The sequence below is a fragment of the Epinephelus lanceolatus genome, chromosome 19, assembly GCF_041903045.1.
Source record: "Epinephelus lanceolatus isolate andai-2023 chromosome 19, ASM4190304v1, whole genome shotgun sequence".
In the NCBI taxonomy this organism is placed as follows: domain Eukaryota; kingdom Metazoa; phylum Chordata; class Actinopteri; order Perciformes; family Serranidae; genus Epinephelus; species Epinephelus lanceolatus.
The window spans coordinates 7,381,830-7,395,060 of NC_135752.1; the positions used below are offsets into that span (position 1 = coordinate 7,381,830).

The 13,231-nt window shown below is 41.6% G+C and overlaps 1 protein-coding gene across 3 annotated transcripts in view; it reads right to left on the minus strand.

The window, feature by feature from the left end:
- The window catches only part of dcc (DCC netrin 1 receptor), a 418,775-nt gene that overhangs the window by 32,927 nt on the left and 372,617 nt on the right, over positions 1–13,231 (minus strand). For all 3 annotated transcript variants that reach the window (XM_078162332.1, XM_078162331.1, XM_078162330.1), the window contains exon 27: positions 11,502–11,801. In XM_078162332.1, coding sequence (XP_078018458.1) covers positions 11,502–11,801 — 300 coding nt within the window. The remainder of the gene's footprint in view (positions 1–11,501; positions 11,802–13,231) is intronic.

Consider the following 13,231-nt stretch of genomic DNA (forward strand, 5'->3'; position numbering starts at 1 on the left):
TTATTGGGCGCAGGATATTATTTTATTTTATTTTTTTTTATTTTAATTCCGTTTTTGCGAGCCGAACCATTTAAAATATCTAGTTCCCCAACGGACATAATTGAGTGACAGACCGAGTCCGACCGTAAATCTCCGCTTTCACTTTGTGCAGCACATTCTCGCATTTTGACAACATGGCAAGTGAGCCTGAAGAACCTGAAGACCCACCCGCAAACCTTAAGTCCTCCGTTTGGGAACACTTTGGTTTCAGGGTAAAATACGAAGATGGAAATAAACAAGTTGACAAGACAAAAGCAGTGTGCCGACACTGCAGAACAGCGGTCGGGTATGTACTTGGAAACACATCTAACATGCATCTAAAGTGACACCACCCGAGTTAACGTTAACCGGCATGACTAGAAAAGGCAATCTGGTGCAAACTATGATATAGTCGCCGTTTAAAAAGAAAGAGTGTTTCCCTGACCATCGCGCTAAATAAATAACCAATGCCATTGGAGTTGAGTAAAATTGTTCAAGCTGCACTTTAGATATAAGCATGTTTTGTTTACTGCACTTTAACAAAGTGAGAAAGCTAAGTAAGTTCCTAGTAAAACTGAATCTGAGCAGGCTTTAAAGCTGACCAGCTGCACTATACTTTTTATTTTAATTGAGTAAAATTGTTTAAGCAGAAATTTATATTTATATTTTTCATTCAAAAAATGTGTTAAAAAAACAGCAGGATTTTATTTTTCACTTTTATATTTCTATTTTCATTCAAACAATGTGAAAAAGCAGGATTTTATATATATTTGTTTCATTCAAAAATTGTGTAAAAAGAGTTAACTGCTGTGGTGGTATGTTTTAATAAGGTTACCAATAAGTAAAAGATATTTAATAGTTTTATTTTATTTTTTTCATTACTGTACCGAAAAAAAAAAACGAACCGTGACTTGTGTACCAAGGTACGTACCGAAGCGTGATTTTTGTGTACCGTTACACCCCTACTAAATTCTGATCTGTTTCTCCTAAACCCCCTTAGGAGAAATAAGGAGCAAAAGAATACATTAGCAGGAGTTCTTCTGCAGTGCTCAGGGGCTTCTCAGAGGCTTCTCAACTCTGACAGCAGATAATATACACAGAGCTGAGACAAACTTCTGAAATTGTGCAGGCTCCTTCATAAGCCAATGAAGTTTTCTTTTGGATCGTACGATTATCTCAGGAGCTGATTATTTCAGACAAATAATGATGACTGCATTGAAAGAGGACAAAGAGTATTTTCCAATCTTAAATTAGGATCAGGTTGAGACAAGAGGTAGGCTATATCTCAGGAGCTGCATTTAAGAAGCGTGAACAAAAGGTCAAAATCTCATACTGATGTTATACTGAGCACAGCTTTTTCTAAGAGAAGCAGGTTGGACAAAGAAGAGATCTTACTTTAAAATTTTTCTTTCTTCTGAGTCAATTCTATTAAGGCACACATAAATATATTGTTTTAGTGTTGCTGTGGGACAATGTGGGACAAGACGTTATTGTGCCGATAACAGGAAATTATTAGGTCATTCTGATAAGTCCGATAACATGACGAATAGCCCCGATAACATATATAATTTTGTCAGCACGGCAGTGCCCCACTCCCACTATGAGACCTGAAGGGCCTGCAGTGAATGCTGCGTTCAAGTGACGTCAGCATAATCAGAAAAACTCTTTCTGACTGGGAAAATTCAAGAATACTCCATCATGTCGGAAAACAACTCGTTAACTCGGTCATAATTTCACACAGACGCGCACACTCTCTCTCTCTCTCTCTCTCACACACACACACACACACACACACACACACACACACAGACGCGCACACTCTCTCTCTCTCTCTCTCTCTCTCTCTCTCTCTCTCTCACACACACACACACACACACACACACACACACACACACACACACAGACGCGCACACTCTCTCTCACACTAGTGTTGCACGGTATACTGGAACCAACGGTAGACCGCGGCACTAAAACTCCACAGTACATATGATACCATAATGTTGGAGTACCGTAGTACTACGGTACCTCAGGTACTACTACTATGGGATAAGTTCAAAGTCCAGTCGCAAGAGGGTGAATGTCCATGTGCCGCCCAATAATGGCGTGCGCTATCCAATAATGGCGAATCCTGCCGGTTGTGGGTTGAACGGGGGTCACAGACACAGACAGGAATACGTATTCCTGTCAAATAAGGCGGCCATAGTGCTCCGCGTTTCAAGATAACGGCTTACCAGCGACGGATAAGTCCGGCTCCAGGTCCAATAATGTCCTCTTGTTGGCGTCATAACACAATTACAGGGGTAGCACAGTGGTTCAGTGGTTTGCACTGGTGCCTCACAGCAAAAGGATTCCGGTTTCAAATCCATTGGCTGGCTGGGGCCCTTCCATGTAGAGTTGTAGAGAGCCCAGAAGTACCTGAACAGCCAAGCCGTGGCGGCACACAGGAATGTGAAATGAGCCGTTCACATTTCTCTCTTTGTGGCAGGTCACGGTCCACAAACCTCACCGCACTTTAGGGACTGTTCTTTACTTACGAAGGGACTGTTCTTTACTTGGGGAGGAGGGTGGCTGGTTGATTTTTATTTCATTTATTTATTTTATTTTGATCCCCCCTATGTTAATCACTTATTGAAGTATGAATAAGTCAATAAGTAATTTATTCCTTTGAAATATTATTGATGTATTATAGAAAAGTGATTTCTCTCTCTCTCTCTCTCTCTCTCTCTCTCTCTCTCTCTGTGTGTCTTCTAATATGAGATAAAAGAACAACTGAACCCCATTTACCTTAGTGAAAAGGTATTCATTTGAATGGAACCATAAGCCAAAATTCTTTAAACTTATTTTTTTCTGTTACTATGGAATGCACTTTTTCAGTTTGTTTACATAGACAAGTCTAACTTGTTCAGTGCAATCATTTTCTATATATATTTATTTTTTTTTGAACTTCTGGAATGACCTTTTCCTTTTTTATATCAGTAAGTAATGCACCTCATTTAAATTGATGTTCATTTGAGATATCAAATAGTTTTTTGTTTCATATCTTTTTGAAAATGTTTGAGATGCTTGCCAATAGTTTTTCATTGGAAAAAATAAATATCTCTTCATTTAAAAGGTCAAAACTGTTTTGGTTTTGTTCATAGTATTGATGTCATGCTCTTAGGTATATATATATACAGTACAGGCCAAAAGTTTGGACACACCTTCTCATTCAATGCGTTTTCTTTATTTTCATGACTATTTACATTGTAGATTCTCACTGAAGGCATCAAAACTATGAATGAACACATGTGGAGTTATGTACTTAACAAAAAAAGGTGAAATAACTGAAAACATGTTTTATATTCTAGTTTCTTCAAAATAGCCACCCTTTGCTCTGATTACTGCTTTGCACACTCTTGGCATTCTCTCGATGAGCTTCAAGAGGTAGTCACCTGAAATGGTTTCCACTTCACAGGTGTGCCTTATCAGGGTTAATTAGTGGAATTTCTTGCTTTATCAATGGGATTGGGACCATCAGTTGTGTTGTGCAGAAGTCAGGTTAATACACAGCCGACAGCCCTATTGGACAACTGTTAAAATTCATATTATGGCAAGAACCAATCAGCTAACTAAAGAAAAACGAGTGGCCATCATTACTTTAAGAAATGAAGGTCAGTCAGTCTGGAAAATTGCAAAAACTTTAAATGTGTCCCCAAGTGGAGTCGCAAAAACCATCAAGCGCTACAACGAAACTGGCACACATGAGGACCGACCCAGGAAAGGAAGACCAAGAGTCACCTCTGCTTCTGAGGATAAGTTCATCCGAGTCACCAGCCTCAGAAATGGCAAGTTAACAGCAGCTCAGATCAGAGACCAGATGAATGCCACACAGAGTTCTAGCAGCAGACCCATCTCTAGGACAACTGTTAAGAGGAGACTGCGCGAATCAGGCCTTCATGGTCAAATAGCTGCTAGGAAACCACTGCTAAGGAGAGGCAACAAGCAGAAGAGATTTGTTTGGGCCAAGAAACACAAGGAATGGACATTAGACCAGTGGAAATCTGTGCTTTGGTCTGATGAGTCCAAATTTGAGATCTTTGGTTCCAACCGCCGTGTCTTTGTGAGACGCAGAAAAGGTGAACGGATGGATTCCACATGCCTGGTTCCCACTGTGAAGCATGGAGGAGGAGGTGTGATGGTGTGGGGGTGTTTTGCTGGTGACACTGTTGGGGATTTATTCAAAATTGTAGTTGGACGATCATTTATTTTTCAACAGGACAATGACCCCAAACACACCTCCAGGCTGTGTAAGGGCTATTTGACCAAGAAGGAGAGTGATGGAGTGCTGCGGCAGATGACCTGGCCTCCACAGTCACCGGACCTGAACCCAATCGAGATGGTTTGGGGTGAGCTGGACCGCAGAGTGAAGGCAAAGGGGCCAACAAGTGCTAAACACCTCTGGGAACTCCTTCAAGACTGTTGGAAAACCATTTCAGGTGACTACCTCTTGAAGCTCATCGAGAGAATGCCAAGAGTGTGCAAAGCAGTAATCAGAGCAAAGGGTGGCTATTTTGAAGAAACTAGAATATAAAACATGTTTTCAGTTATTTCACCTTTTTTTGTTAAGTACATAACTCCACATGTGTTCATTCATAGTTTTGATGCCTTCAGTGAGAATCTACAATGTAAATAGTCATGAAAATAAAGAAAACGCATTGAATGAGAAGGTGTGTCCAAACTTTTGGCCTGTACTGTATATATATATATACATATATAACAACTGTTAATCAGATATTTGACAGTAATTTCTTATCACGATAGGCCTAATAAAGAGGTTTGTCCTCAACAGTAATTCATATCCTGCACATAGACCTCAACTTAACGTAGACCTAATATATCCTTGATCTCAGGGATGGAAAATAATGTCTATATTTCCAGGAAAGCAAGTTTAACTTGCTTGAACAGTTGGCCATTGTGTGCAGTGACCGTCTGATGCTGACTGATTGATTCATTGATTGACTCATACCATTTATTGTCCCTCCATAATGTCAGGTGACTATCTCAGCACTGGTCCACCGGCACAGCATTCTGATTAAGGCTAAGTAAATTATTTAAAATTTACAGAAGGCTGCATACAATAGTCCATCTTCCACCTTCTCTTCCCCTACCTCTGTCTCTCTTTGTCTCTCAAACGCAAAAGCAAAATAGAGGGGCTAAACACAGGTACAGGGTTGCAGGGGGGCTGGAGCCTATCGCAGCTGTCGATGGGCAAGAGGAGGGTACACCCTAGCCAGGCTGCCAGACTATCACAGGGCTGACACACAGAGACAGACAACCATGGACCTCACATTCACGCCTACGAGCAATTTAGAGTCATCAATTAACCTAAACTTACATGTCTTTGGACTGTGGGAGGATGCTGGAGAACCTAGAAAAAAACCCATGCTGACATGGGAAGAACATGCAAACTCTACATGGAAGGGCCCCAGCCAGCCAATGGATTTGAAACCGGAATCCTTTTGCTGTGAGGCACCAGTGCAAACCACTGAACCACTGTGCTACCCCTGTAATTGTGTTATTTATTTGACAAATGTAGTTGGTCACATATCTAGTTACTGCCAAAAGTAGTGGAATTACAGTATTAATCCCAACACCAGTCAAACCACAGATCTCCACTTTGTCATGCAGAAAAAAATAGGCAACATTTTGAGTCTCATACACAAGATGAGACAACCCTGATGATATCATTAAGGGTAATATTTTAGATACTGAAAAGTTCCCATTAGAGCAACAGAAGACATGCTTTCCTTTCCTTGTGGGGAGTGACAAGGTGATGTCAAATATTCACAGTGTACATACTTTACATACACATCATTAATAATAATCAATAAATACTGGCACACCTCTAACTCAGGCGATTAAAAGACTTGGTCAAATATTTTTCCCTGAACACTCAATGAGTGTTTTGATTTACCTCAACAAAATGATAAAAACATTCATTTTAACTTTAGCGGTTAGTTCAGTATTGGAGGAAAATTAACAAAATATATTGATAGTAATCATTTTTACTAATATGTCCAATAAACAAAAAGTCCAACTGGGAAGCTTCTGGAACAGGACCCAGAAGATCTGGTTTTCTTAAAAAAAAAAAAAATAAAATAAGACTCTTTCAACACCTGATCCAACATCAGAAACCAGTGTCAGGTAAACCTCTCTCCTGTGCAGCTCTCTATCCATCTCACAAACTGGAGTATCAACCTTTTGTCTGCTCAGGTCCCTCTCGCTCTCTCTTTTTCTCTCCCTCTCCCTCTCTCTCCTTCTCACCACCACAATCCAATTAAACCATGAAAACATCTCATTCTTTTCACCAAGGGAGTCATTCAGGCCCGGATAAACACACAAACAAGGCCAACAATGAACATCAAACGCCATCGCTCACAAGTCGTTTTTTTCCCTCTTGATAGAGAGACAGAGGGGAGGAGGGGTATCGGTGGAGGTAGCACTACTACTGCTCTGTGTTGGGGAAGGGGGGCGGTGGGGGAGGGTCACAGAGAGGGGGCAGGGGGAGGTCTCTAAGAGTAGAGTCGAGCGTCGCCTCAGGCTCGCTATTTCTGAGCGAAAGGTTTCCAGGAGCTGAAAATCAATGTTAATCTGAGGCCACCTGGGCGTGTAAACAGAATCATAATGGAACTATATACACCCCCACACACACACCGAGGTGATACACACCTCCAGAAAGCTGCAACAAACAAAAACACATACACATACTGTCCAGGGATCATGTGTACTGTAGGCGAGTATTTTGTTTTCTGTTCACACTGCTGCAGGCGATCAGACAGAGAATGACAGGATGAGCCACGGAGGGAGAGGAAAGAGAGATAAAAAAGATCTAAAGCGCAGACACTAAGAGAAGAATAAAGGGAAAAGAAAGACAAAAGTGAAGTAAAGAAGACAGAGAGGTAATGAGGGAATTTTTCTTGTAATAATTGTGATCCCCTTCTGGATCCTCATGGTGGAACAACACCTGACTAACACACTTGATGTCAGGATGTATGGAAGTACAGATGACAAAAGAACTGAGTACGTGTGAAACTGATGTGAGCTCTGTTCAGTTTTCAAGTCAGCATTTGGGAGAATGAACAAATTTGGAAAAACAGAATGAGTTTTAGCTCTTTTTTTGTCTGTTCGTTTTTGCCTCCAGTTGTTTTGACAGGTTCTTGTAAATGGTAAGTGGACTTCCATGTGCATAGGGCCTTTCTAGTCTTCTCGACCACTTAAAATGCTATTACTGTACATGTCACATTCAGCCATACACTGGTACCTTGTACTACCGTAGAAGGTAACACCTGATACTCAGTTAACCAGTCAGACGCACCCTGACACCTCTGGCAATCATCGATAACAATTTGGGGTTCATTATCTTGCCCAAGGGTACTTAGACATTCTAGACTGGAGGAGCTGGGGATCGAGCTGGCCTGACAACCTGCTATACAACCTAATCGCTCACCAACCAAGCTTCAACAAGACACTCTCCTATCTTAAGTTAAAGGAGCATGGTGAAAGGACAGAAGAAACATACTGGAAAGCTGTTCAAGTGTAACGAAACAGACTCAAACCCAATACATCCGATGACCCTACTACCACTTAGCTCTTACCCCTTAGTATTGTACATACACGTCTAGGGGTAGGATGTCACGATTCTTGTGGGAATAAATGGGTAGAGGCAAGTTTTAGGCATACATGCAAGCGGCAACCTTTGGGGCTGAAAAATGAAGCCAACACGGAAGTGTCAAAAACTGCTGTTCTTTGAATGGCCACTTGAGGTTGACTCCAGAAGCGAGTCAATTCCCATAGACCCCATGTTAAAATCACCAAAATTACAGGAGAAATAGACATGTTTACAGCCTGGTACAAAAAACGGCTTTGGCCTCCATAGCTAATTTCAACATGCATGACAACTGCATGGGGGTGAATATTCATATAACTTCACTGTTACATTTTATTAAGGCTTAAAGTTACGCAAAATAAATGGTGGGCTGCTTTGAGAGACTGGCTGTCTGCTGATATATCCTTGGCTTCTGAGTCAGATCCTCCCCACGTTCCTTCACAGCTCCAACCTCTCGCCAAAATCTGGTCACCTCTGGCTCCAAAAAAACAGATTGTGACAACCAAAGTGCCGAACTCGAGGCTTAAAATGGGATTACACAAACCAATAGGTGATGTCATGGTAGCCACGCCCATTATTTTTCCACTCTATAATTCCATCTGGGGGTAGGGTGTCTCGACTCTTGTTGGGATAGAGGGCTAGGGCGATGTGTGAGGGCTACATGGCCCTCCACATGGAGGTTTTTCCGAGGCACACTCCAAACCCAGTGTCATGAGAAATCATTGGCAAGATGGCTGCACAAGCAACAAAAGAAACCAAGAAATTTTTTTTCTTTGTTAATAACGATTTTAAAATGACCATCCCATTATTTTAATTTCATGTTATTTCACTGTAATGTAGTCCTTTGCACATGGGAGTTGTTTTCCTTGTAGGCTTTTTTTCCCCAGGACAGCTCTTTCTGAGAGAAAACTATTCATTTTAACCCAAACTGAGGCTTATTTCCTCACCTTAACCAAGACATACCTTTCTGGTAGAAAGCCCTCAATAACATTTCTCTCAACTGCTGGTCCTTTTCTATGTAACGAGCGCAAGAAAAAAAGAAAATGCTAGTAGTATGCTGATGTCTCAAAAGCTTACTAGCTAGCTAAGGTTACAATGCCATTGCTGACTTGTATAAGAATCCCACTTATTTCCATATTGCATTCCCCCCCATGGCATATGATGCCTTTAAACATTAAACAAACAAAACTGTTGCACTTATTATTGCTACTCTGATATTAGTGCAGACTGGCAGGGTAGGCACCTGGGTTTCTAACATTAGCCTACAGAGCACCACTAGTGGCCTAGCAATAAAGCAGTGTTCTTTTTCATATGATGACCTGTTTGATTGATTGTGTGAAAAGGCAAATGGCACGATAATACCTTTATTGCCATAGTCACGTAGTCTATGTAAACCAATAGGCTAACGATGTATCAGGTTATTGAAGGGTTGTCCTATCTCATAGGGGATGATTACTAACTCGTAATAACTCTGTTACGAGGGGCAAGGTGGCACTTGAAAACAAGGGGTAGGGGTAAAAATAAGATATGAGATTGAGCCTAACTTTATGTCATGTGCCAAATTTTGAAAATCAGGTTAAGAGAGGCCTGACTAGAAAACAAAACTATTTACATTCAAAGATTTGACTTTGACTACAAAGCGTGGATATTTGGAATCTAGGGTCTGACTTGTCACTCCCCACAGGGGAACAACAAGCCGATAACTTAACCTTTCATCTCCATTATTGCAGCAATTTTTCTGTTGCTGTTTGTGTCAATATTAGCTCTGTAGCTAGCTGGCTAAGTAGGAAGATGGCATTCCTGTTCTTAATACTGCTTACAAAGCTCTGACTGGTCAACTGCTTTTCCAAATGGTGTGTAGATGTGGGCTGTGGTTCAGAGGTTTGTAATCAAGGCTCAGCTATTTGATCAGAGGTATCGGAAACTTTGACATTTTGAGATGTAATGTGGGGGCTGGAGGGAAAGTCAGGGGATCAACAATGCCGATAATGTTCATCTTCTGGGCAGAAAGGGTATCTGTACCAAATCAATTGACCTGATATTTGTCAACATACTTCTGGCCAAAGTGCTGAGTCTGAGACTGCAGTCGCTAGAGCCCGCTAGCATGGCTAAAAATATATACCAAACAGCCAGGGTAAGTCTGATTTTCATGAGGGAGAGGGATGTTTTGTCAAATACAATGGCTCCTTGAAAGAGAGAGAGAGGAAGGGAAGGGAGAGAGAGAGAGATTGATAGATAGATAGAGAGAGAGAGACATAGGGGGACACAGACAGACAAGTAACATAAAGAGAGAGAGAACACAGAGGGAGGTCAGTCCAGATCAGATTTAACCCTCTGGCTAATGTCAAGGCCAGTTATAGTATATCATTCTACAAACACACATACACACTCACTCACGCACACTCACACACGCACACCATGTAGCAGCCTTAGGCTAAGACACTTAGCTTCCCTGAATAAAATATTAAACAAAGTGAGGCGCTCAGCGCAGAGAGTCCAGCTCAAACAAAGAGTCAGTGGGATCTGACAAAACAATCATCAAAAAGCCGGAGCTTCAGGAGCAGCTACCGAGCAGAGCCAGATGTTGAATTAAGAAAAAAAAAGTTTCTGTCATCAGGTGTGATAAACCACACTTATTGTTTAGGCTCAGCAGAGGAACCCAGGCCGTTAGTATTTCATGGAAAAATAATGAAAAATAAGAAAACGCTCTGGTCCAAGACGATGATACGTTTTCCACTGGGAGGGAAGTCTCACTGAAAATTTGTAAATAGTAAAGTACACTATGAGTTTATAAAATACTTCACAAATAATAAAACAAAAATGTATTATATTAATACCTTAATGTACAAAGACAAAGAGAGTATGAGCATTCTTCTGAGTCATTGTAATCTTTAGTGTCCCATGACTTAATTTCACAGTGTCTCAACAAACTTATGCATATTAAGTTAACAGATTGTGCATCAGTCCAAAGAAAATAATGTTTTAACAGTGTATTCAGTGAAATGATGAAGTCATTAAAAGCAAATGCATTCATTTCTTAGTTACCAACTAGTGGACAATAGGAACTGAAGCTGAATCATGCATGTCGTGTCCTGTCACATCAAGTTGAGTCATCATCAAGTTTTGTTAAGTTCAAGTCATGTGTGTCATATTATGTAGTGTGACCTCTGTTAATGCCACATTATATCAGGGATACTTAACTTGCTTTGCTCAGGAGCCACTTTTGTCCCAGTGGACACTTTTGACCTGCTATACCTGCCATCTTCTCTGCTCACTCAGTAGTTTTCCACTCACCCCGCCTCTCCACCACACCTACCTGCCAGCCTTTCACCTGTCCACCATCTCCGGCTAATGCTGGTCCACCACATCCACCTCATCAAGCCAACTCCGATCACCTGTGACTCCTTACTTCCTGTCACTATAAAGACCCCAGCTTTACTGACTGCAGTTGCCAGATTGTTGTTTGCCATTCCTATTATCCCCGGACTACTTCGCAGTTGCCGACCTCACCTGCCTCTGACTATAGTGTGCACACATTGCACTGATATGTTTAACTTCATACTCTGCTTCGCTCGCTGCAGCCTCACTGTCACCGTCACACGAATGGACTCTCCATCCCTCTTCCTCCCTCCTTCCAGACCACACGCTTTTGGCAACAGGTTTTGGTGCCCTACCCAACCTACCTGGCTTTATTTGACTTGGAGGTCAATGTGAGTATCACTGCATTATATCATGATACATAATTTTATGTTAAGAAATGTCACGTCACTATTCAGAAATGGATTTATGAAGAATCTGGGTGTGTCTTCATCTTTGTGAAACAATCAGCTGTACTCACTGGACTGCGGCATCATGGAGGTGTACACTTTGGGGTCGATGGTCCCCATAGGCGGTGGCAGCAGTGGGTTGGTGAAGCTTCGTAGAGGGTGGGTGGGCCGCACGCACGCTGTCGGGATGGTCCGCCCACTCCCAGCCTGGGCCTCCTCAGCGGCAGCAGCAGCAGGGGCTCCTGGGATCGGGCCAACACCGGGAACATGCTCTCCAGGTGGGGCAGAGGAACCGGGAAGGAGTGGAGGGGCCTGCTGGGGCGGAGGCTGCTGCTGGAGGAGAGGGTTGGTGGAGGCATCTGAAGGCATCGCTGAGGAGGAGGGAGAAGGAGATGAAGGGAGTTAGGATGTGTGTAAAGGGGTGAGAAGAACTGTTGGGAGGATGAAAAGAGATAGAGCTGTTAGGGATGAGAGAAAGGAAAGAATGGGGACAGAGAAAGTCAAGAACGAAATACAAAACATCCAATTATTGTAAAGAGTGAACATTCATTTGAAGAAAACACTGAATACATAAAAACAAACAGCAGATCTTCAAACGTGCAAATATTTTATACAGTCTATGATTTTGTCTCAATATCCTAAAGCACTTCAGTTTTTTTATACATAGCATCTGCCTCGACGTAGGCAGTAATATGCTGAGAAAACACAGCATTATTGTGTAAATTACTGTTTCTGCAGGACAGCAGGACAGAGTAAATATATTCTGCATAGACCTTCTGCTATATGTTTCATGGGTTTATTCCCCATTAGATATGTACATCGAGGACGATACATACATGCGGTGGTCAAATGTGTTTACAGTCCTTGTTTTTTGCAGTTTTCTTCCATGAAAACAAACGAAAGGACATATTTTATCATTTAAATACTTAAAGACTCTTTGAAAGTGTATAATTTAATAATTTAATTGCAGACGTCAATCTTTTCTTCCTATGTGAAGAAACCCTGAGTTCTGCCAGGTTTGCAGTTTTGTTCTATTACTTTATTGAGTGTGAAGTTTTGCGCTGGTGTTTCTATGTCTTTACGTTGGCTGGATGACTTCACACTGACAGAAATCCTGTTTTATCTTGTCAGAAAAACATGTGAGAGATAGACGAGGAGGAGGAAGAAGGAGAAGAGCTTCCTGCTGAAGAAAGGTCCCGACTGCGTGCAGAAACACGCCTCAGATGTGACATGAGAGATGAAACTCCTCATGTAGCTACAGCCAGCCTGATCAGAGCGTACATGGGAGAGAGAAGACAGCTAGTAATTACATGTAGAGTCGTGTTCATCAACCAGCAGGGACGAGAGGAACAAACAAGAAGAGAAGCTGAGAGAGAAAGAGGGCATGAGAGCATCTTGGAGCCTAAAGAAAAGGAACAAGAAACAATAACTCAGAATCTCAGTCATTTTGCTGCCAATCACTGTGGGTGAGACCTAGAATGTCTGGCTGCAAAATGGCAAGCTCTTGAGGAATTAAAATTTTTGTGTTTTGTTTTTCACAGAAGAATACAGTTCTTTTTTGTTATCTCAAGTCATCGGGAAGGTGTGAACAATCATTAAGGGAACAAGACAAGAAAATTGACTCAGATTTTGTTGCTAAAAGGACCAGCATGCCAGATTAATAAATATAAACACATGCTGTTTGCAACTGCCTTTCAGAATGACACATTATAGACTTGTCTGATGTGATAACACTATCATCACAACATCTTTTGTCATGGCCCTTTTACAAAAATAAATCAATTTTCTGATCTTACGAAAC